Consider the following 26,033-nt stretch of genomic DNA (forward strand, 5'->3'; position numbering starts at 1 on the left):
TGATGCTATTCCTTATGCTCAATTGGATTCCTTGTCAACGACATTTTCGTCCCTTTTTTCTCCTGCGATAGGCCGTGCAAACGACTTTTAAGCTCATATCACGCTCAGACCCACTGCTCGGCCTAAGTTTTTTCGGGCTCGGCGCATTCCTGTGGCCCTTCATGACCAGGTCAAACGGGAGCTGGATCGTCTAACTGCTTCAGGGGTCTTGCTTCCTGTCACTTCCAGTGAGTGGTCCTTTCCTGTCATTGTCGTTGCTAAGCCAAATGGTGATATTCGTCTCTGTGGCGATTTCATAGCCACTGTAAATGCTCAATGCCTTATCGACACTTACCCTATGCCTCGACCTGAAGAATTGTTCACTAAACTTGCTGGAGGCCAGTATTTTTCTAAACTTGACCTGTCAGAAGCTTATCATCAACTTCCTCTCGACGCTGCTTCCCGCAGTTTCTGGTCCTTAACACGCCTTTCGGCCTCCATCAATACCAACGATTGCCATTCGGGGTTGCCAGCGCCCCTACTCTCTTTCAGCTATTCTTGGAACAATTATTGCTCACTGCCCCTTGGTGTATAAATTACCAGGACGACATTGTTGTCACTGGCTCCACCACTGACGAACATCATCAAAATCTCTGCACACTTTTTCACGTCTTACAGACTGCCGGTCTTAAGTGTAATCTTCAGAAATCAAAATTTTTTCAGGCATCTATCAGGTACTTGGGGTTTCAACTCTCTTGGGATGGTATCCGTCCACTTCAGCAAACTGTCGCTGCGATCAATGCCCTTCCTCGCCCTACATCTGTTAAGGAACTGCAGGCCTTCTTGGGGAAAATAGCATACTATCACAAGTTTTTACCGCCTGCTGCTTCGGTGGTTCAGCCGTTGCATCGCCTGTTGCATAAAATCTGGTCCGCGTCATGCGATGTAGCTTTTCAGGAATTGAAGACTATGCTGAAACAGGCCCCGTGCCTGGCTACTTATCGACCTGGCCAACATCTTGTTCTTGTCACAGATGTCTCTCAATATGGGGTCGGTTCAGTCCTTGTGCACTGTTTTTCTAACGGCTCTGAACAACCCATTGCTTATGTCTCCAAAATGCTCACGGATGCCCGACAAAAGTATTCTCAAATTGAAAAAGAAGCTTTGGCCATTATTTATGCTCTTCATAAGTTTGGTGTCCCCCCCCCATGAACCATGGACCTTGCCGTTGGTGGGGAGGCTTGCGTGCCTCAGCGATACAGATAGCCGTACCGTAGGTGCAACCACAACGGAGGGGTATCTGTTGAGAGGCCAGACAAACGTGTGGTTCCTGAAGAGGGGCAGCAGCCTTTTCAGTAGTTGCAAGGGCAACAGTCTGGATGATTGACTGATCTGGCCTTGTAACAATAACCAAAACGGCATTGCTGTGCAGGTACTGCGAACGGCTGAAAGCAAGGGGAAACTACAGCCGTAATTTTTCCCGAGGGCATGCAGCTTTACTGTATGATTACATGATGATGGCGTCCTCTTGGGTAAAATATTCCGGAGGTAAAATAGTCCCCCATTCGGATCTCCGGGCGGTGACTACTCAAGAGGATGTCGCTATCAGGAGAAAGAAAACTGGCGTTCTACGGATCGGAGCGTGGAATGTCAGATCCCTTAATCGGGCAGGTAGGTTAGAAAATTTAAAAAGGGAAATGGATAGGTTGAAGTTAGATATAGTGGGAATTAGTGAAGTTCGGTGGCAGGAGGAACAAGACTTCTGGTCAGGTGACTACAGGGTTATAAACACAAAATCAAATAGGGGTAATGCAGGAGTAGGTTTAATAATGAATAGGAAAATAGGAATGCGGGTAAGCTACTACAAACAGCATAGTGAACGCATTATTGTGGCCAAGATAGATACGAAGCCCACGCCTACTACAGTAGTACAAGTTTATATGCCAACTAGCTCTGCAGATGATGAAGAAATTGATGAAATGTATGATGAGATAAAAGAAATTATTCAGGTAGTGAAGGGAAACGAAAATTTAATAGTCATGGGTGACTGGAATTCGAGTGTAGGAAAAGGGAGAGAAGGAAACATAGTAGGTGAATATGGATTGGGGGACAGAAATGAAAGAGGAAGCCGCCTGGTCGAATTTTGCACAGAGCACAACATAATCATAACTAACACTTGGTTTAAGAACCATGAAAGAAGGTTGTATACATGGAAGAACCCTGGAGATACTAAAAGGTATCAGATAGATTATATAATGGTAAGACAGAGATTTAGGAACCAGGTTTTAAATTGTAAGACATTTTCAGGGGCAGATGTGGACTCTGACCACAATCTATTGGTTATGACCTGTAGATTAAAACTGAAGAAACTGCAAAAAGGTGGGAATTTAAGGAGATGGGACCTGGATAAACTAAAAGAACCAGAGGTTGTACAGAGATTCAGGGAGAGCATAAGGGAGCAATTGACAGGAATGGGGGAAATAAATACAGTAGAAGAAGAATGGGTAGCTTTGAGGGATGAAGTAGTGAAGGCAGCAGAGGATCAAGTAGGTAAAAAGACAAGGGCTAGTAGAAATCCTTGGGTAACAGAAGAAATATTGAATTTAATTGATGAAAGGAGAAAATATAAAAATGCAGTAAGTGAAACAGGCAAAAAGGAATACAAACGTCTCAAAAATGAGATCGACAGGAAGTGCAAAATGGCTAAGCAGGGATGGCTAGAGGACAAATGTAAGGATGTAGAGGCCTACCTCACTAGGGGTAAGATAGATACCGCCTACAGGAAAATTAAAGAGACCTTTGGAGATAAGAGAACGACTTGTATGAACATCAAGAGCTCAGATGGAAACCCAGTTCTAAGCAAAGAAGGGAAAGCAGAAAGGTGGAAGGAGTATATACAGGGTCTATATAAGGGCGATGTACTTGAGGGCAATATTATGGAAATGGAAGAGGATGTAGATGAAGATGAAATGGGAGATATGATACTGCGTGAAGAGTTTGACAGAGCACTGAAAGACCTGAGTCGAAACAAGGCCCCCGGAGTAGACAATATTCCATTGGAACTACTGACGGCCGTGGGAGAGCCAGTCCTGACAAAACTCTACCATCTGGTGAGCAAGATGTATGAAACAGGCGAAATACCCTCAGACTTCAAGAAGAATATAATAATTCCAATCCCAAAGAAAGCAGGTGTTGACAGATGTGAAAATTACCGAACTATCAGCTTAATAAGTCACAGCTGCAAAATACTAACACGAATTCTTTACAGACGAATGGAAAAACTAGTAGAAGCCAACCTCGGGGAAGATCAGTTTGGATTCCGTAGAAACACTGGAACACGTGAGGCAATACTGACCCTACGACTTATCTTAGAAGAAAGATTAAGGAAAGGCAAACCTACATTTCTAGCATTTGTAGACTTAGAGAAAGCTTTTGACAATGTTGACTGGAATACTCTCTTTCAAATTCCAAAGGTGGCAGGGGTAAAATACAGGAAGCGAAAGGCTATTTACAATTTGTACAGAAACCAGATGGCAGTTATAAGAGTCGAGGGACATGAAAGGGAAGCAGTGGTTGGGAAGGGAGTAAGACAGGGTTGTAGCCTCTCCCCGATGTTGTTCAATCTGTATATTGAGCAAGCAGTAAAGGAAACAAAAGAAAAATTCGGAGTAGGTATTAAAATTCATGGAGAAGAAATAAAAACTTTGAGGTTCGCCGATGACATTGTAATTCTGTCAGAGACAGCAAAGGACTTGGAAGAGCAGTTGAATGGAATGGACAGTGTCTTGAAAGGAGGATATAAGATGAACATCAACAAAAGCAAAACAAGGATAATGGAATGTAGTCTAATTAAGTCGGGTGATGCTGAGGGAATTAGATTAGGAAATGAGGCACTTAAAGTAGTAAAGGAGTTTTGCTATTTGGGGAGCAAAATAACTGATGATGGTCGAAGTAGAGAGGATATAAAATGTAGGCTGGCAATGGCAAGGAAAGCGTTTCTGAAGAAGAGAAATTTATTAACATCCAGTATTGATTTAAGTGTCAGGAAGTCGTTTCTGAAAGTATTTGTATGGAGTGTAGCCCTGTATGGAAGTGAAACGTGGACGATAACTAGTTTGGACCAGAAGAGAATAGAAGCTTTCGAAATGTGGTGCTACAGAAGAATGCTGAAGATTAGATGGGTAGATCACATAACTAATGAGGAAGTATTGAATAGGATTGGGGAGAAGAGAAGTTTGTGGCACAACTTGACCAGAAGAAGGGATCGGTTGGTAGGACATGTTCTGAGGCATCAAGGGATCACCAATTTAGTATTGGAGGGCAGCGTCGAGGGTAAAAATCGTAGAGGAAGACCAAGAGATGAATACACTAAGCAGATTCAGAAGGATGTAGGTTGCAGTAGGTACTGGGAGATGAAAAAGCTTGCACAGGATAGAGTAGCATGGAGGGCTGCATCAAACCAGTCTCAGGACTGAAGACCACAACAACAACAACAAGTTTGGTGTTTTTCTCTATGGATCCAAATTTCATCTTGTTACGGATCACAAACCACTTGTTTCCTTGTTTCATCCATCAACGTCACTTCCCCGACAAGGCTGCACACCGCCTCCAGTGTTGGGCTCTTTACTTGTCTCGTTTCAATTATAAGATTCATTTCCGGCCGACGGCTCAACATGCGAATGCTGATGCACTGTCTCGCCTTCCCATGGGTCCTGATCTGGCATTCGATAGGGACGAACTTTTGTGTTTCCACCTGGATGTTGCCGAGCAGCGAGTTGTGGAAGGGTTCCCCTACACCGGGGACCGGCTGGCGGCTGCTACGGGTTCTGACTCTACCCTCTCCCGGGATTTACGCTGTAATCAGAAGGGTTGGCCAGATCGTCCATCTGCTAAGACTTCTTATCCATTGTGGAACTACTACGCTTTGCGTTACCGCCTCACGGCTTGGGATGGTGTTATCCTCCTTTCCATCGAAAATGCTTCGCCACGTGTTGTGGTACCTGTATCTTTGCGTGCTTCGGTCTTGCACATCCTTTACCAAGGGCACTGGGGTGTCTCTCGCACAAAATCTCTGGCACGCCGTCATGTGTAGTGGCCCGGCATTGACTCTGAAATCGCACACATGATCGCTGCCTGCGGCCCTTGTGCATCACAGGACGTTAGCAATCTACAGGCCACCTCCATCAAGACCTGTGCAAAACATTCAAAGGGGGGAAAAGTGTTGTGACTAGCCGATCTTTCAAAGTGCCGCCGCGCAGTTACGCATGTCCTCTACATGCGGCACTGTCTGCCTGCCATGCAGCAGCAGCGCCACCTAAGCGACCAGCCGGCCAGCGGCCGCTAGACTTGGACTCAGTTATGATTTGACTGTTAAAGTGTACACTCGTCTTACTCTGTTTACTTGATCTGTGACTTTCATGTATTGCGTCTTCCTTGAAATATATTTGTTCAACTTTAAGTTATAACAGGTTGATTATCTGTCTGACTTTTAATGCTATTTGGTAAATGACCAATGATTTCTGTGGCAGCATAACTCACCCCCTTCTGTGCCAAAGTCAGATTTAACCTAGAATAATGAAGATCATCCTTTCTTCTAGCGTTGTAGCTATGCACTTCGCTATTGTTTCTGGACTGGGATGGATTATTACTGACAAATTTCATAAATGAATATATGTGTTGCAAAGGTACTGTGAATTCCCCAAGTTCCTTAAATAAATGTCAAGGTGATCTTGGGTGGGCTCCAGCTATTATTCTGATTACACAATTTTGTTCAATGAATATATTTCTCTCAATGATGACTTATTCCAAAATATGATGTTATATGAAAGCAGTGAATGAAAATAGGCATAGTAGGCTAATTTACTGATATGCTTATCACCAAAATTGCAATAACCACAACAGCACAAGTAGTTGAACCTAACCGTTTCAGCAGATCATCAATGTGGTCCTTCCAATTCTATTTCTCCTCAAAGGACACACCCAGAAATTTTGAATATTCTGCCTTAGCAACAGGCTTCTGTTCAAAGTCTACATTTATCAACAGTGTTATGCCATTTACTGTACAGAGTTGTATATACTGTGTTTTCTCAAAATTTAGTGAAAGTCCATTTGTAGAGAACCACTTAATAATTTTCTGAAAGACATTATTTACAATTTCCTCAGCTGATATTTTTTTGTTGGGTGTGATTACTTTATTTATTTCATCAGCAAAAAGAACTAGCTTTACATCTTCAAGAATATAGAATGGCAAATCATTAATATATATTAGAACCCTGTGGGACACCATTCTTGATCCCTCCTTAGTTAGAGGATTGTTGCAGACTAATTGTACTGTTAATTTCAGCCTTCTGCATTCTTCCTGTTAAATATGAATTAAACTATTTGTGCACTGTCCCATGGCTTGTGAGAGAACACAGAATATTGCAATGGATGTTGTTCGGTTATTCAAAACATTTAATATCTGATCAGTAAAAGAATTTCTGTTAAAAAGCCTTTCTGAAAACCAGACATTTTGTTAGTACATCATTTTGACAAATATGTAATGCTACTCTTGAATACATTACTTTTTCAAGAACTTTGGATAAAACTGGCAGAAGTAAGATTGGGCAGTAGTTGTCAGCATCAGACCTATCCCCTTTTTATGCAATGGTTTAACAATACCACATTCAGTCTATCTGTAAAAATGTCCTGTTTCAGTGAGCTCTTACGTATGTGGCTGAGAATCCTACTTATCTGTTGGAAACACGCTTTTAGTACTCTGTTGGAAATGCCATCAATTCCATGTAAGCATTTAATTCTGAGTGAACTTATTATTTTTCTAATTTCAGTAGGAGAGGTGGGTTGAATTTCAATTTTATCAAATTGCATTGGTATTGCCTCTTCCACATACCGCCTTGCATTTTCTAGTGAATAGCAGGATCCTATTTTCTCTACAACCCTTAAAAAATGATTATTAAAAATGTTTTCTAGTTTTGACTTTTTTGTTAACAAACTTTTCACTCAGCTTGATAATAATACAGTATACCTGTGCTCTCAGTTGCCCTGTTTCCCTTTTAACAATATTTCAAATTATTTAATTTTATTATCAGATATGCTAATCTCAGGCTTAATGCACATATTTCTGGACTTTTTAATAACTTTTCTTAATACATTGCAGTAGTTTTTGTAATGTTTCACTGTTTCTTTACTCCTTCTAGCTATAAGATACATTTCTCTTTTATTTTTACAAGATATTTTTATCCCTTTAGCAAGCCATGCCTTTTTTTATGGTTTCTTACAATTATATTTCACTGTTTTCTTAGGGAAACTGTTTTCAAATATGCTCATAAAGGTATCATGACACAAGTTAAATTTTCAATTAGCATCAGGATCCCTGTACACCTTATCCTAGTCTAATTGCTTTAAGTTTTCCTTAAAATTCTCAATTTGTGACATCGTTAATTGAACGCACTATTTTGGAGGAATGTCTTGCATTACTTTAAGAAGCTATGTTATATGTTGCAACTAGCTGTGCATCATGATCAGACATTATCAATGGAAAAGTTTTTATTTGATTAAATTTATCTTGTCTATAAAAACATTATCTATCAGTGTGCTGCTTGCCAGTACCACCCAAATAGGAAAATCAATACTGGAAGACCCAAGTGATGCTTCAAGGTCAAGCTTTCCACTGGACTCTTTCAAAAAATCTATACTGAAATCCCCTGTCTGACAAATAGCACACAAAGAATTCAAGTTTTTCAAAAATAGCTGACAATTTCCCAATGGGGGCCTATACATGGCAACAATTATAAAAATGTCATTATTTAGTTTAAGCTCAAATGCACATGCTTTTATATGTTGCTCTACAAAAAATTTTTAGTTTCTAAATTTTTCACACTATGACAGATTTTAACATATATGGCAAACCTCCCCTCTCTCCATAGTGTCTACTACATGTAGAAAGCTTATATCCTCCTACATTTACCTTTTCCATATCTGTGGAGTTGGCCTCCTTATGCTGGCGTGGTTGATAAAACACCATTCAGATAAATAGCTGCTGGAGAATGAAAACATCCCTTTCCATTAAAATTTGTCAATGACTAAACTGTCATTCATTTTGTGAAATGATGTATGGAATTCAAAAATTCTTATCACAGTTTTCTTCTGCTCTCTTGTAACAGCTCAGCTTGCTTCACCCATTAGACCTAAAAAACTGCTACGCTTTCTTAGGTGATCTGTTTATGAAATTATGCAGCACAGCCCATTTTGATCTACACTGCCCTTTCCCCCAGAGAACTATCTCCTCAGGTGCCCTGAATACTTGGGAATGCCTGAATCTTCCTGATGACATGGCCCAACAATTCTTAGAAACCATATCAGTAATGAAAGACAGCCCAGTTGCTGTATGATGTGCAAATGGTCCAGCTGATAAGCCATTTTGATAGCTATATAATGGAGACAAACATACTGGGAAGATGAGCATTGACTGTAAGGTGGTCCTTAATCTTGTAATTCCATGAGACATATCAATGGATGGTGCCATCTATTGATATCTCGCACTACAATTACATCCAGCTAGGTCACTGCGAAATACCATCTCCAGCCAGCAGTTTGCATGGGCCCATGCACTGCGTGCTTTAAGGTCGTGTGTCCACAGGTCCAGTCTCACTTCTGTTCACTAGCTGATGTTTCCCTCTCTAAGGTCAATATTAGTGCGGATGATGACTCCGTATGACACCAGTTATTCTTCGGACTTTTCACATTATGCCTACGCCTGCTTGGAGTCTGAATACAGTGTGGTTCACCTATTGCTACTAACTTCTACATTGGTGAACTATGATAACATTCAGATAAGTGACTAATTTCAGTCTCACCTACTAGTGGATTTCACCACTGTAATCTAAGTTGTGCTACTGATGATAGTTTCATTTGCAATCCCGGGAAATTCAGAAGATCAGTAACTCTTATGAACTAAGCATCATTTAGTTGTTGATTCAATAAAGTATTCCAGTTCAATAGCACAGATGCACAAGTTTTGGAATTGTGACAATAGCAGCTTAGTTGACATTAGGTGTTGGTGCAACATGTGACCAGCTCAGCTCCTCAGCACCCAAAGGCCCTGTCAGCTTTTCTGTTTTTCTGCCCATTTAACGAGGTACAAAAGTACTTGAACTTTTACCAGAAGAAGTAAGCAAGCATAGGCAAGTGATATTCACTGCCCACAATGGCAGTGAGCTTCTTTGCTATCCATCAGCCTCCGGGTGTATTATCTCAGGCAGAAATTGGCCCCTCTGTCAGAAGCCTCAGAGTACCTCTTTCAGAGATTTACAATTTGTTTACAGAGCATTTTTCTATTTAAATGTATACGGTAGCAGCTCAATTGAAATTTCTGCAACATTGTAAATCAGACTCAGAAAGCTATGCTTCCTGGATCACAGATCTTCAAGGATTGCGTACAAAGTGTAAATTTACAAGTGTCTGTGGCTGACTATACACAGAAAGTTTAATTTATTTTAGAATCTTAGAACATAATCTGGGCTCAAACATAATGATACCAACCAGCATGGATTCTGGAAACATCAATAATGTGAAACCCAACTTGCCCTTTTCTCACATGACATACTGAAATCTTTGGATCAAGGCAGTCAGGTAAGTGCAGAATTTCTTGATTTCCGAAAAGCATTTGACTGAGAACCACACCTACGCTTATTATCAAAAGTACAGTCATATGAGGTCTCAAGTCAATTTGTGACTGGATTGAGGACTTTTAGATAAGGAGGACGCAGCATGTTATCTTGGGTGGAGAGTCCTCATCAGATGTAGAAGTAACTTTGAGTATGCCCCAAGGAAGTGTGTTGCAACCCCTGCTGTTCATGTTGTATGTTAATGACATTACAGACAATATTAATAGTAACCTCAAACTTTTTGCAGATGATGAAGTTATCTGTGATGAAGTACTAACTGAAAGAAGTTGCATAAGTATTCAGTTAGTTTTTGATAAGATTTGAAAGTGATGCAAGGATTGACAACTTGCTCTAAATATTCAAAACATAAAACTGTGCACTTCACACAATGAAAAAATGTCATATAGTATGACTATAATATCAATAAGTCACTGCTGGAATCGGCCAACTCATACAAATACCTGGATGTAGCCTTTTGCAAGGATATGAAATGGAATGATCACAGTTTCAGTTGTGGGTAAACCAGGTGGTAGACTTTGATTTACAGGTAGAATACTCTGGAAGTGCAATCCATCTACAAAGGAGATTGTTTACAAATCACTCGTGCAACCATTTATAGAATATTGCTCAAGCGTATGGGACCTATACCAAATAGGACTAACAGGGAATACTGAACGTATACACAGAACGGCAGCAAATTGGTCACAGGTTTGTTTGATTCATGACAAAGTGTCATGGAGATACTGAAGAAAGTGAACTGGTGGCCTCATGATGATAGACATAATTTATCCTGAGAAAGTCTACTAACAAAGTTTTGAGAACCGGCTTTAAATGATGACTCTGGGAATATACTAGAGCCCACTCCATATAACTCACATAGGGATCATGTGATTATTATTAGAATAATTGCAGCATGCACAGAGGCATTCAATCATTCTTTTCACACTCCATGTGTGAATGAAATGGGAAGAACCTTAATAATTGGTACAATGGGATGTACCCTCTGCCAACTTCATGGTGGTTTGCAAAGTATAGATTTAGATGTAGATGTAATTAATGATGTTGTAAATCTTCTTGCCCCTGATAGAAGTGCACGCACACAGGCCTTATGTCAGTCACATACATCATTAGCAGAGTGTTGTGTACAACTCATACTACTGAAATTTCCGCAGTCACCCAGGAAACGTTTTCCAATGACATGTGAACGAGAGCCCAGGCAAAGACTCGCAAAAATCAGTGGGACTATCCTCCCTATGTTGATACGATCAATATGTGTCGTCCAGTGGCCTGCCAGTCTTATTCTATTCCACCTTCAGAGACATCATACACAATATTTTCTGTTATTACCTTGTTGTCATGGCTGTTTCACTTTACATACCCATACACAGTGCCCTCGTTATGACACAATGTCGACACTTACAATAGAAGCATGTTAGAGTCCAAAAGATACCCGGCTGCATATCTATATGCCATATCTATAACATTACACAAAGCGATCATGCAGTGATCCCATGAAAAATACTACTATACACAAAAATCGAGAAAGTAACAATTGCATTCTTATTTTATATAGAAGTGTCTGTCTCTATGATCAATCATTCGACATATTTTAGCTTTGGCACTCTGCATTCCAAATTGTGGCTTTATATACATCATTAAATTCTGTTGTTAAGATACATAAAGCTCCCTCTGAAGTATAAATAAGTGAATAGGACAGTGCATCTTCTTGTGGTTGCTGACCTGTCTATCGATAATATTTTGAGATTTGATGCCCATTCAGCTTCTGGTTTCTGTACTCAGTGTCTTGTTAATACTATTCAGCCTTCAGAGCCATAAGAAGAAAATGATGCTTTATGTTATTTATTTAAACCATTATTTGAGCCTAGTCTACATACAGCTACAAATTTTCTTGCACATATTGTCTTAAAATCATCCGTAGTGCTGAAAATTTAAAAATGACAACTGCCACATCCCAGTGGCCCTTTGGGATGAAATGAAGCTGTAATTACACAAGCTGGAACAACAGAAAGTGATTTTATCTACTTCCTATAGTCAATGGTCCTCCCTTTTAAGGATGGTAACTAAGCCTGATGGTATCCACACCCACGTGTGGTGAGTTTAAACTAATGGTCTACGCCCAAATGGAAGTTAGTGGCCAGTGCTCTTTTAATACTATTCAGCATTTATAATCATATAAGGAATTTCTTTTCAAAAATTGATTTTGCAGAGGCTTGTTTTCAGCTTCTGTTGGCAGAGAAGCCAAAGAAAATCTTGGTATTAAATACTCCTTTTGATCTTTACCATAATAATACATTGCAGTTCAGAGTTGTGAGTGCACCTGCTATTTTCCAAAGGTTTTTAGAACAAGCAAAGCAAAGCCCCATGTTCTGATCCAGAGGGGTCTATGGACCCAACCAACTTCCATGTCATCCACTCCCAGTGGTGTCATTCAGAGGGACGTGGGGTCACCTACTCTGCCCATTTTCAGCTTTCTCGATCCCGGAGCCGCTAATCTCCACCCAGTAACTTCGCAATTGACATCATGAGGCTAAGTGCAACCCATACCAGTTCTCCCACCAAGGTAAAATCGCTTGCAGTGGCAGGAATCAAGTCCAAATCCCACCCACAGCAACCACACATGCTGACCACTGGGCTAAGGAAATGTCATTTTTGAACAGTTGATAGAAAATATTCCCCCATGTGTTGACTATCTTGAGGATGTTCTAGTTATCCATTGCAAAAATGTGGAACATGTACACAATTTGTGTCAAGTCTTTGTGGCCCTATCTGAAAAGGGTCTTATGTGACGTTTTGCTAATGTTCATTTTTTTTTCAACATTCCATCACTTACCTAGGATATGTTCTCAGCAAAGAGGGGTTACAGTCAATGTGGACCTATGTCAAGGCAATCAAAAATGTGCCAGTTCCCAAATCTTCGATGAATCTCCTGGTGTTCCCTGGTAAGATTGCCTATTATGACAGGTTTATTCCTAAGGCAGCTTCCATTGCTTATCTCTTAAACCAGTTATGATGCAAAGGTATTCCTTATCAATGGCCCACTGCTTGTTAGCAAGTTTTCCTAACTCTGAAAACCTCCCAACAGTCAATCCCATGTTTAACAATGTATCAGCCTAAAGGCCCCTGAAAATAATCAAAATTGTTTCTCAAATTCACTGTTTGTTTTCCACTGGTTTGCCAAACTGAGTTCGCCAAACTTAACTTTCATACCAGCTCTCATGCTGTGTGTGTCACATTTTTAAGTATTCTGACATAAGTGGGAATGGCTACCACTGTGCATAAAGCATTTCTTGCAGAGACTTTATCACTATGTATAAAAAGGGGAATTTCTTGCAGTGACTTTATCATTGTGTATAAAATAGAAAAAGATAACAAGATGCTGGTAGAGGGAATGGCTGAAACTGAGACAGCAAATATACCAATGAAAAATCTGCTAAACAAAATATTACATAAATAATGTGATGTGTGCATTAACTTTCTGTGACTGGACTACCAAACATTTAATAATGCAATAGAATTTATTCTATCTCACAATGAAAAAGAAGACATCGGCCTAGTTGTGTGAACACCTATTCCAGTTTTTCAGTGATTATCTACATCTCTGAGATACCTATGTGGAAACTGGAGAAGATTTCGGAAATTTAAATTTATTTCCTGCATTGAATCTCATACACTGAGCAACATTGTTATGGAAACATGTAAAGCAGTAAATGAATTACTAAACGACAATATTATTTAGTTGCAGTCCTGCTTGTGCGTCATTTGTAGAATAGTGATTTTTTTCTTTACATCTTCTTGTGTAATATATGGATGGGAAGGACACAACACTTCTACAATTTTAGTAATGTCCAATTATCTTTTGTCTTTGTCCATATAATCATTTGATCTTAGTTTCCACAACTGGGGATACTCATGACACAAGCAGATAAACAACCATAAAAATTCTTTTTCACACTAAGGGAGCGGCAAAACACCAAGAGACATACGCTTTGACATTTTGAAGTCTAGCAAGGAACTGGTTATTTATGGCATCACTTTTAACGTGTTAAAGGCATTTGTCAATGTTTATCCTAATGTGGAGACTGAAAGCTGGTGGAACTGAGGAGAGGGCTTGTGATTTGAGTAAGACACTCCTACATGGCGGAGCTCAGAGGGAACTGATAAAAAATATTGTCAGGGGTTCCACTGCAAAGTGCATTATGTCCACTACCGTTTAAAATATATACTAACAATATAGGCACTGATGTCTACTAAGATATTAGACTATTTGTAGACGATGTGATTTTATATCACAGGACAAGACATTTCTAACGTTGTAATAATCTGCAAAAAAAAAAAAAAAAAAAAAAAAAAAAAAAAAAAAAAAAAAAAAAAAAAAAAAAATATATGGTGTAGACTTTTAATATAATGGAATATTAACCTCACTGTTAGCAGAGTTAAATAATTTAAATCCATAGGACTGACAATGAATTAACTGAAGTTTTAAAATTGCTTCACAACTCACTACAAAATTGTCATCTTTAATATTTCATATTCATTTGGTTGTCTTTGGCAACTCACAAATAAACTGTCACATTCAAACATAATCAAGGCCTTGGGCTTCCTACGGATCAGTGTACCGCCACAACGTGTATGCCAAAAACTAAAATAATTGTAAAGAAATATTGCCAGTGTTCTGTTACCTTTTTATTTGCATACAGATGATGTCATATGCCACATCATCATTACATTACAAGATGACACCAACATGCAGTACAAAAGGGTTCAGTTGATATGTGACATTTGACAATAAGCAGCACATGGTGTTTATATGGATGAGGGGGTCTAGTGTAGCAGGGGATACAAGCCGTCGGCTTTGGACAATGACGTCACAAGTCGCCAGAGAGCAGTTTACCATTTTCGCTTTTGCTGTTATGTTTCAGTTTCGTTTTTTTACTGATTGCTTAATAAAGTGGATCTGTTTATTCTATCTCGTGAGATTTTTTTTTAAAAAGCCAAAAAACACTTATCAGCCACTGAAGGGGGCTACAACACTAAGAAGAATCGCTTCTCGATTGGCGACTCGTGACGTCCTTGTCCAAAGCCGATGGGTTGTATCCCCTGCTACACTAGTCCCGGATGAGGTATAGTCTACAAGACAGACAAGGTCCTCTTCCAACTAATGAGCCTTTGAAATAGCTGCTCAAGTAAAATAAAGGAAGAGGTATAACGTTCTTCATTATGCCTCAAGTTCGGTGCGAGACCTACACTGATCATACCGGTTTTCAGACCTTGAGGATGAACAAAGGAGAGATGAAAGACTGATTATAAGCAGCCTATCACTAATATGATAAAAGCCGAAATTCAAGCAAGCCATATGAAGAGTGATGTACTGGGCAATATCCATAATGCCATTGCAGAATGCAGTGTGTGGGCTGACATATTAGGCTAAACAGGGAAGAATGGAGAATTCAAAAGATTACACCGCTGACATAAAATTGACATTTTGTACTACAACAGATCAGCAGTCGGATATTCATTTTGGTATGAAACTGACAGGTTACACTGCAACAAATCAGTAGCCGTATATTCGTTTTTTGTTGTGTTACAGGCGAGATAACGAGCGCAATCTAGTGTTGCAAAGCGAATTTATTTTACGCATTTTAAAAATCTGTGTTCACAATATGACCATAAATCAGCGACTCGACACGGCTCATCCACTCCAAAATTGTATATCACGGTTATTAACAGTAAATAAATCTATTACCGCCCCCTCGGCGTACGGTCCTAGTAAGAGCAGACTGTGTAGACTTCGGCGCAAATGACTATTACGGTGTGTTCAAATACGAATTTAATAAGAGTAAAATTAAAGTTGACAGAATATTACTTGCAATGTAACAGATTTCATCCTGTTCGCTAGCAATCAACACGCCGATTACAAAGTTATTTTGAAACATGTAGCTGCATGCGTCAACCCAATTGAAGTGCTCATTATCATATGGATAGTTACCATTGTTCAACCTTGTCTCTGTCGTGAACTTTGTCCACCCACGCTGGTACAGCTCTCATACTTCTACATTCCTCAACCTGGAGAACTATGTTTACTAACCACCGGCTTTGTTGTCAAGGTAACGCGATTATACAGACTGCAGTCCTGCACACAAACAAAAGTTCGCTTGTTATTTATTTCGAACCTGAAATTATTTAACAACGCTACAGGCTTTTTCTCTATATATCACACACATTTCGTTTATAGTTACGCGCCGCATGATTTTGAACTACACAAAACGAGTTTGGCAGCATTGCATAAAATGTAATGCACGCTTTTCCCAAGGGTTGTTGACAGATTTGTGTTGAGATGCGAAATTAATTATAATTCAAGAAACGACATAATATGTATAGAAGTAACCAGTTAAATGGTATTCAGCATGCAAAATTACTTTAAGTTATCTTGCGTAGTGCTTCTGTGTTTTATTCCGCAGTGACCGCGTTCAGTTTTGCGTGTACGACTTATTGCGATAAAAGCGTATCCCGCGTGCTTGATGTTGTTACAGAGTTCGCACCTTATACAAACGATAGAAACGAAGGAAACCAACGTAAATACGTGACAGCTGGTTGACAGATGCCAACGAGAAGTTTCCCGCAACTTGCTGTAATAATATGTACTCAAAAGCTGTGAAAGTTTCTTCCGAAACCAGAATACATTTTCGACAAACCTCTATTTCTCTTTCCGAAGCAGCAAACAAACAAATTACCGGTTAGGGCTGCACATAATCCAAAGCCTCACTGAGGCGGTATATGATAAGGAGTGCCTGAAGAACAATAAATCACTATTTACCTTTTACAATGCCTAATAAAGAATTTTTGTTACAGGTGGCAAATCAAACAGAGATTCCACAGGTGATTTGAGATGCTTTATATGCGACGGAAAAATTACGGGAACTTGCTTCCCACTTGTCGTTGGCGTAACGCCATACAGTAAAACAGACATACCAACAAAAATAGGCCAGTTAATGGGAGAAGGTTTTATGGTAGTTGTGTCTGAAGACGATAATTTATGTAAGAGATGTACGTCACTGTTGTATCAACTTGACAGATTAGAAGTGGATTTGAATTTAGTAAAAGATGCATTAACGAATTACCTAAAACTGAAGTATCAGTTAAATGAAGAGGATCATGAAATAGCAACTAACAGAGATGACTCAAGTATGTAGACAGTGTTATCCTACAGTTCACACATACCAAATGTTAAGTTGTGACCTGTTTTCAACTTTGTGTGATGGTTTCACATGTTCTTTAGTCTAATACTTCAATCTACCACCTAAAAACTTTCTGTAGACCTACATACCCCCTATTGTTGACATAATATTTAAATGACTTCATCATTAGTAGAACTAGTTGAGAATACAGTCCAGTGACATTTTTTAAAATAATGAACCTTTTATTATATGTATCTGTTACAATCACTTTCATGTGAATTACTGATTGTTAGTACCTTTCAATGCCAAAGGGTAGGTCCAGTAATTTTTTGAAGTAATTTGTTAGGGAATAGAAGGATAAATTTGGTAACTATAATCAAATGTAAATGGCAGTGGCATAGAGTGTAAAACTATAAACATATTAACTCAAATTATCTTAAAGGTAGTTGCAGAACATCCAAAAACCAGTACAAATAGACTTCAGCTGAGTTTCTTGTTAGCATACAAGATTGGCACACTTGACTGACACACAGCAAATTGATTTGATTTGATTTTTTATTGGTCCAGTTTTATCATATAGCACAAATTGTACAATTGATATTGGACAGGTCAAAGATAAGTTACAATAATACATAGTATTAGCAATTAAAATTAGGTACCTACTACAATTAATTTTGTTACTTATTCAGAAATTCTCTGACATAATAGAAACAGTGCTTTATTAGAAATGCCTTTAGTTTAGCTTTAAATATTGGATGAGTAGTATTTTTTATTTTCTCTGGTATCTTATTGTGTAGTATTACACCAATGTTAATTATGCTCCTCTGATAGGTGGTTGTTCTGTCATGTTTTTTATGTATATTTGATTCCCTTCTGGTACTATTGTTGTGTACACTTTTGTTCTGTAGCAGTTTGCCTGTTTTCAGGAGGTAGTCCCTAGTGAACAAGATAGTTTCATAAATGAATAAACTTGGAACATTTAGAACACCAAGCTCAGTAAAATGGGATTTACAGGACTCCATCTTTTTAAGGCCACAAATTATTCTTAAAGTTCTTTTTTGCAGTCTAAAAACCCTTACACTGTGAGTTGAGTGTCCCCAGAAAACGATCCCATATCAGATTAGTGAGTGGAACTGTGCATAGTATGCCTGCAGTACTGTTGGTTTGCTTGTTGTAGCCTTTAAAATTCTTAGGCCATAGCACACAGATGATAGTTTTCTACACAAGTTATTTATATGTGTGTCCCACTTTAAGTCTTGCCGAACCCAAAGACCCAAGAATTTTGTGACACTTACATTTTCTAGGGGATCATTTTTTAATTGGGCTTGAATAGACATTTGATTAGTTGGAGGAATTAAACAAAAATCGACACACACAGTTTTTTCAGTATTTATAATGAGGGTTTTTTTTTTGTGAACCACTCAGAAAGTCTTTTCATAGAACTTTCTGCTGTGGACCGCAAAGTTTCTGGATTGGATCCAGTGAGCAATATGCTGGTGCCATCGGCACAGTGGTTAGCACACATTGTGTTCTGTATATTTCATCATGAAGGAGATCCTTCAGGGGTGAAGAATGAATCAGGTTATTCAGCAACAAGCAGAACCATTGCTGGCTACATTTGTTAAGCATGCAAACAAAAAATTATGAGTAGGGATGATCTGCCCAAAGTGGTAATCATGGTAATTACTTCTAGATTACATTATATGTGTATGTTAGGAGAAAAACAAAGACTTTGAAACAAGGTAGTTTCTCATATCATAATTCATTACATCAATTATCACTTACATATACAAACAATATTTACATTACCTATTTTGGTAAATAATTCCCATCTTCGTATGTGCTTCATTCACAAAGAAGCATTGTAGAGACAAACAAATATAATTAGGCACTTTGAACATCATGAAGTAATTAAAAATTTCAATGAACGTCATTTATCATGTGATGATACGTACATTCATTGAAATATTAAATCACTTTATGATGATCAAAGTGTCTAACAATATTTGTTTTTCAGTACAAAGCCTTTTGTAAATTAAGTACATCTGAAGACTGAAATTATTTGCCAAAACTGGCAATGTGAATATTGTTTGTGAATCTAAGCAATTCTTCACATAACAAATTATTATACAAACTTTCCAAAACTCGCACCTTCCAGTTTATAATATGTCAGATTTTAAAAAGCACTGTTTCTTCTCCTGTAGTATTAAGATGCTGTTATCATGTAATACTTCAAACATACATTTATGTAACTTGACACAACTACTGTTGGCTGTTTACACTGGCAAATCAGGATCTGTCTAACAATAACATTGTATCAATGAAAATCAGAATGTTGAAAACAAGATGGCACTTTGAACAACTCTTCCCATTCCCTAGATCTCACAAGTGTTCTCCTTCAATCCTCTTCCTTTCCCTTTAGACCTTCTGCCAACAGAAGGCGCCACTGGCTCCAAAATCTCATGGGTTCCACACCTTACAAACATACATACATTAACCTTGTTCCATAGATCATGAATATGACATTTTTTAATGATGTGGAACGTGTCACTTTAAAATAAGTTTTCTTTAGACAAAATATTATTAGTTATTTATTTTTTAATTTTTTTTTACAGTTACTACTTCATATCCAAGAAATCATCTATTGAGTAGAAGGAGTTGTCAGATTAGATTAGTACTTGTTCCATAGATCATGAATACGACACTTCGTGATGTGGAACGTGTTCCATGACTTACCAAACGGGAAAGCGTTGGTAGATAGACACAATAAAAAAACACACACACAAAAATTTCAAGCTTTCGCTACCAACGGTTGCTTCGTCAGGAAAGAGGGAAGGAGAGGGAAAGACGAAAGGATGTGGGTTTTAAGGGAGAGGGTAAGGAGTCATTCCAATACCGGGAGCGGAAAAACTTACCTTAGGGGGAGAAAAGGACAGGTATACACTCGCGCACGCGCGCGCACACACACACACACACACACACACACACACACACACACACACACACACACAAGCAGACATGTCTGCTTGTGATTCTTGAGTTTCTCCCGGCGTATTTGATAATCAAAATATCCACGGGTATGCTGCCGGTCTATAGTGTCCAACGGGCCCATTGGACACTATAGACCGGCAGCATACCCGTGGATATTTTGATGTCTGTTTGTGTCTGTATATGTGTGGATGGATATGTGTGTGTGTGTGTGTGTGTGTGTGTGTGTGTGTGTGTGTGTGTGTGTGTGTGTATACCTGTCCTTTCATCTTTCCGTCTCCTTCCCTCTTTCCTGACGAAGCAACCGTTCGTTGCGAAAGCTTGAAATTTTGTATGTGTGTTTGTGTGTTTTTTTTATTGTGTCTATCTACCAGCGCTTTCCCGTTTGGTAAGTCATGGAATCTTTGTTTTTAATATATTTTTCCCATGTGGAATGTTTCTTTTTATTATGTATAAAAAAAATTTTTTTGTGAGGTTGGGAAATTACCCACTTACTATATCCAAAAATTCATCTAATGAGTAGAAGGAGTTGCCATTAAGAAATTCTTTTAATTTCCTTTTAAATGCTGTATGGCTATCTGTCAGAATTTTGATGCTATTAGGTAAGTGACCAAAGACTTTTGTGGCAGCATAATTTACCCCCTTCTGAGCCAAAGTTAGATTTAACCTTGAGTAGTGAAGATCATCCTTTCTCCCAGTGTTGTAGCCATGTACACTGCTATTACTTTTGAATTCGTTCGGATTGTTAACAACAAATTTCATACGTGAATATATATATTGTGAGGCTACAGTGAAGATTTCTAACTCTTTAATTAAGTGTCTGCAGGATGATCTTGGGTGAGCTCCAGCAATTATTCTGATTACACGCTTTTGTGCAATGAACACTCTTTTACTCAATGATGAGTTACCCCAGAATATGATGCCATACGAAAGCAGAGAATGAAAATAGGCATGGTAAGCTAATTTACTCTGATGTATATCGCCAAATAACCCTAATAACTTAAGTAGCTGAACTCAAACGTTAAAGACTGTGATACGGATGTCAAAGCAAATATATTACAAGGAAAAGATAGTCATATCAGATAACAAAATAAAGACAATATGGGATATAGTGAAGGAGGAGACCGGTAGAACCAGACATGAAGAGGAACAAATAGCATTAAGAGTAAATGATGCATTGGTGACAGATGTGTATAGTGTTGCAGAACTTTTTAACAAACATTTTATAACTGTTACTGAAAAGATGGGGTTGTCAGGTTCGGTAGATGCTGCTATGGATTACCTTAGACCAGACATTTCAAGTAACTTCCATAATATGAATTTGACCCTCACTACCCCAACAGAAATAACGTCCATCATAAAATCTTTAAAATCAAAAACATCTAGTGGGTATGATGAAATATCAACAAAGTTAATTAAAGAATGTGATTCTGAGCTAAGTAACATATTAAGCTATCTGTGTAACCAGTCGTTTATCAGTGGAATATTTCCCGAATGGCTGAAATATGCTGAAGTTAAGCCACTGTTTAAGAAGGGAGATAAAGAAATAGCATCAAATTTCCGTCCAATTTCACTGTTGCCAGCATTCTCAAAAATTTTCGAAAAAGTAATGTACAGTCGTCTTTATAACCATCTTATCTCAAATAACATACTGTCAAAGTCACAGTTTGGATTTCTAAAAGGTTCTGATATTGAGAAGGCTATCTACACTTACAGTGAAAATGTACTTAATTCATTAGACAAAAAACTGCAGGCAACTGGTATATTTTGTGATCTGTCAAAGGCATTTGACTGTGTAAATCACAATATCCTTTTAAGTAAACTAGAATATTATAGTGTAACAGGAAATGCTGCAAAATGGTTCAAATCTTATATCTCTGGCAGGAAACAAAGGGTGTTATTAGGAAAGAGACATGTATCAAGCTATCAGGCATCATCCAACTGGGAACTAATTACATGTGGGGTCCCACAAGGTTCCATTTTGGGGCCCTTACTTTTTCTTGTGTATATCAATGACCTTTCCTCAGTAACATTACCAGATGCCAAGTTTGTTTTGTTTGCTGATGATACAAACATTGCAATAAATAGCAAATCAAGTGTAGTCTTAGAAAGATCAGCCAATAAAATATTTGTGGACATTAATCACTGGTTCCTAGCCAATTCTTTGTCACTAAACTTTGAAAAAACACACTACATGCAGTTCAGAACTTGTAAGGGGTGTCCCAAGAGTATATGCCTAACATATGATGACAAGAAGATAGAAGAAGTGGACGGTGTTAAATTCTTGGGATTACAGCTTGATAATAAATTCAACTGGGAGGAGCACACCACAGAACTGCTGAAGCGTCTTAACAAATCTCTGTTTGCAATGCGAATTTTGTCAGACATAGGGGATATAAAAATGAAAAAGCTGGCATACTATGCTTACTTTCATTCCATAATGTCATATGGGATTATTTTCTGGGGTAATTCATCAAGCCAAGCTAAAGTTTTCCGGGCACAAAAACGTGCAGTAAGAATTATATGTGGTGTGAACTCAAGAACATCCTGCAGAAGCCTGTTTAGGGAACTAGGGATACTAACTACAGCTTCCCAATATATTTATTCCTTAATGAAATTTGTCATTAAAAATATATCACTTTTTCAAACCAACAGCTCAATTCATGGAATCAATACTAGAAATAAGAATAATCTTCACAAGGATTTAAAGTCACTTAGTCTTGTACAAAAAGGTGTGCATTATTCAGGAACACACATTTTCAATAACTTGCCAGCAGCCATAAAAAGCTTAACAACCAATGAAATTCAGTTTAAGAGAAGCCTAAAGGATTTATTGGTGGCCAACTCCTTCTACTCCATTGATGAATTTCTTAGGAAAACCAACTGATTTGTATATAAGTACAACATAACTTCTGCACAATTTCAGTGCAGTAATGTGTTCACTGAAAATTTGTGTGTGTGTGTGTGTGTGTGTGTGTGTAAGTATAATCTAACTTCTGCACCATTTCAGTGCAGTAATGTGTTCATTGTAAATAAGTATTACAGTAGTTGTATTACATGTTTCTTACCTTATAAATAAATAAAAAACTTTTTTATTTTAAATTCAGTGCAATAGTATTTGAAAAAATGACTCTTAGTGTTCATTAAAAAATGACGATCATTCCACTTGGGACCTGTGGAATGGTACATTAGCTTATTTGTTTTAGTTGTAAATATTTGTCATGTATTGTTGTTTTTCTGACATGTTCCACATCCTGGAGAACCTCCTCACTACGGATCAATTGGAATGAAAGTAAATCTAATCTAATCTAATCTAATCAGCAGATCCTCAGTGTGATTTTTCCAGTTCAACCCCTCATCAATGCATACACCTAGAAATTTTGAATATTCTATCTTAGCTACCGATTACTTGTCGAAGTCTATATCTATTAATGGAGTCATTCCATTTACTGTGTGGAACTGTATATACTGTGTTTTGTCAAAGTTTAGTGAGAGCCCATTTGCAGAGAACCACTTAATGATTTTCTGAAAAACATCGTTTATAATTTCACCAGTTAATTCTCGTCTGTCGGATGTGATAGCTATACTTGTATCATCAGCAAAAAGTACCAGCTTTGCATCTTCGTGCATATAGAATGGCAAGTGATTAATATATATTAAGAACACCAGAGGACCCAGGACCGAACCTTGTGGCACCCCATTCTTGATTGTTCCCCAGTTTGAGAAATCACCAGTTTTTTGCATATTATGTGAACTGTTTATTTCAACTTTCTGCACACTTCCAGTTAGGTATGATTTAAACCATTTGAGCACTGTCCCATTCATACCACAGTACTTGAGCTTATCTAGAAGTATTCCACGATTTACACAATCAAAAGCCTTTGATAGATCACAAAAAATCCAAACGGGTGACTTCCGGTTACTCAGAGCATTTAATATTTCATTAGTGAAAGTATATATAGCATTTTCCATTGAGAAACCCTTCTGGAAACCAAACTGACATTTTGTTAAAACTTTATTTTTACAAAGGTGTGAAGCTACTCTACAATACATTACTTTTTCAAGAATTTTGGATAAGGCAGTCAGAAGAGAGATTGGGCGGTAGTTGTTGACATCAGTTGTATCCCCTTTTTTATGCAGTGGTTTAACAATGGCATACTTCAGTCTATCTGGGAAAATGCCCTGCTTCAGAGAGCTATTACATATGTGGCTAAGAATCCCACTTATTTCTTGGGAACAAGCTTTTATTATCCTGCTGCAATTCCATCAATTCCATGTGAGCTTTTATTCTTGAGAGAGTTTATTATCTTCCTAATTTCAGAAGGAGAGGTGGGTGGAATTTCAATTGTATCAGATGGTGTGGGCAAGGCCTCTTCCATTAACTGCCTTGCTTCTTCTAATGAACATTCAGATCCTATTTTCTCTACAACATTTAAAAAATGATTATTCAAAATGTTTTCGACTTCCGGCTTGTTGTTTATCAAGTTTCCATTCGCGTTGATGGTGATACCGTCATCCTGTACTCTTGGTTGTCCTATCTCCCTTGTAATAATATTCCAAATTGTTTTGATTTTGTTATCAGAGGTATTAATCTCAGACATGATGCACATGCTTCTGGACTTTTTAATAACCTTTCTTAATGTAGCACAGTAGTTTTTATAATATTTGACTTTTTCTGGGTCATTGCTCTTTCTTGTTGTTAGATACAGTTCCCTTTTTTGGTTACAAGATATTTTTATTCCTTTACTAAGCCAAGGTTTTTTGCATGGTTTCTTATAATTAGATTTAACTACTTTCTTGGGGAAACAGTTTTCAAATTCTCTTACGAGTGTATCATGAAATAAGTTATATTTTAAATTAGCATCGGGTTCCTTGTACACCTCATCCCTGTCTAACTGCTGAAGATTTTCTCTGAAATTTCTAATTGTTGAGTCATTAATTGAATGCACAACTTTGGAGGATAGTTTTGAATTACTGAATGGAGCTATGTCATATACTGTAACTAGCTGAGCATCATGATCAGAAAGCCCATTCTCAACAGGACAAGAATTTATGTTTTTAAACCTATCTTGGTCTATAAAAGTGTTATCTATCAATGTGCTGCTGTCCTTTACTACCCGAGTGGGGGAAATTAATGACAGATGTCAAATTGAAAGAACCGAGCAAGACTTCCAGGTCATTCTTCCTATTACACTCTTTCAGTGAATCAACATTGAAGTCCCCACAAATAATAATTTGCTTTCCCCTATCTGACAGATAGCACAACAAGGCATCCAAGTTTTCCAGGAATAAATGAAAGTTTCCTGAAGGGGACCTATATACTGTTACAATTATAAAAGATCCCTCCTTCAGTTTAAGTTGACAGGCACACGCTTCTATATGGTGCTCTAGACAAAACTTTGTTGTATCTAAGCTTTCTACACAGTGATAACTTTTGAAATATATGGCAATTCCTCCTCCCACCTTATTCTCTCTACTCATATGTGCAGCTAGTTTATAACCACTGATATTTACCTTTTCCATATCAGACACAATGTGATGCTCAGACAGGCATAGTATATCTATTACATTATCAGATTCAATGTCATCTAAACGAAACCAGGAGCTCATCTACTTTATTCTTCAATCCCGGAATATTTTTGTGAAAAATGGTAACATTATTTTTTACTTTACTTTTGTGAGAATCTACTTTTATCTTTAATCCACCAATATTTTGGTTAAATATGGTAACATTATTATTTACTTTACTTTTGTGAGAATTTTGTGAGTTTTGGACCTCTTTAGCACCTGCCGGCCTGAACTTCTCATTGGACACTGATATTAGTCTAAAAAAGAGGTACATCCATGAGTACTAGTGTCTCCCATTATGGATTTTGCTAACAACCCTGCCAGTTTACCCTTCAGAAATTCTTTTAATTTGCTTTTAAATGTTGGTTGGCTATCTTTCTGACTTCTAATACTATTTGGCAAATGACCAAAGATTTTTGTGGCAGCATAATTCACCCCTTTCTGTGCAAAAGTGAGATTTAATCCAAAATAGTGAAGATCATTCAGATTCTTTATTCACCATTGATTAGGCAATTTACATGGATATCATATAACATTTTCCTTGAATAGTACCTTAAAGCTAAATGAGCTTTCGAATAGTGCCACAGATGATAACATACACCATAACATAAGATAAATACATCCAGTGACATCACAT

General features: G+C 38.0%; 2 protein-coding genes across 4 annotated transcripts in view; one reads left to right on the plus strand and one right to left on the minus strand.

The window, feature by feature from the left end:
• LOC124795389 (intraflagellar transport protein 122 homolog) overlaps window positions 1-15,925 on the minus strand; it is a 242,550-nt gene extending 226,625 nt beyond the window's left edge. For 2 of the 3 annotated variants that reach the window (XM_047259414.1, XM_047259422.1), the window contains exon 1: window positions 15,652-15,914. In XM_047259414.1, coding sequence (XP_047115370.1) covers window positions 15,652-15,710 — 59 coding nt within the window. In that variant the 5' untranslated portion in view covers window positions 15,711-15,914. Of the gene's footprint in view, window positions 1-15,651 lie in introns of all 3 variants that reach the window. The other variant, XM_047259406.1, reaches the window with a different exon arrangement.
• A 142-nt stretch (window positions 15,926-16,067) lies between these two features.
• LOC124740672 overlaps window positions 16,068-26,033 on the plus strand; it is a 118,117-nt gene continuing 108,151 nt past the window's right edge. Inside the window, exons 1-2 of the mRNA XM_047248632.1 lie at window positions 16,068-16,398; window positions 16,515-16,847. Coding sequence (XP_047104588.1) covers window positions 16,302-16,398; window positions 16,515-16,847 — 430 coding nt within the window. The 5' untranslated portion in view covers window positions 16,068-16,301. The remainder of the gene's footprint in view (window positions 16,399-16,514; window positions 16,848-26,033) is intronic.

The sequence above is a fragment of the Schistocerca piceifrons genome, chromosome 1 (genome assembly GCF_021461385.2).
Source record: "Schistocerca piceifrons isolate TAMUIC-IGC-003096 chromosome 1, iqSchPice1.1, whole genome shotgun sequence".
Classification (NCBI taxonomy): domain Eukaryota; kingdom Metazoa; phylum Arthropoda; class Insecta; order Orthoptera; family Acrididae; genus Schistocerca; species Schistocerca piceifrons.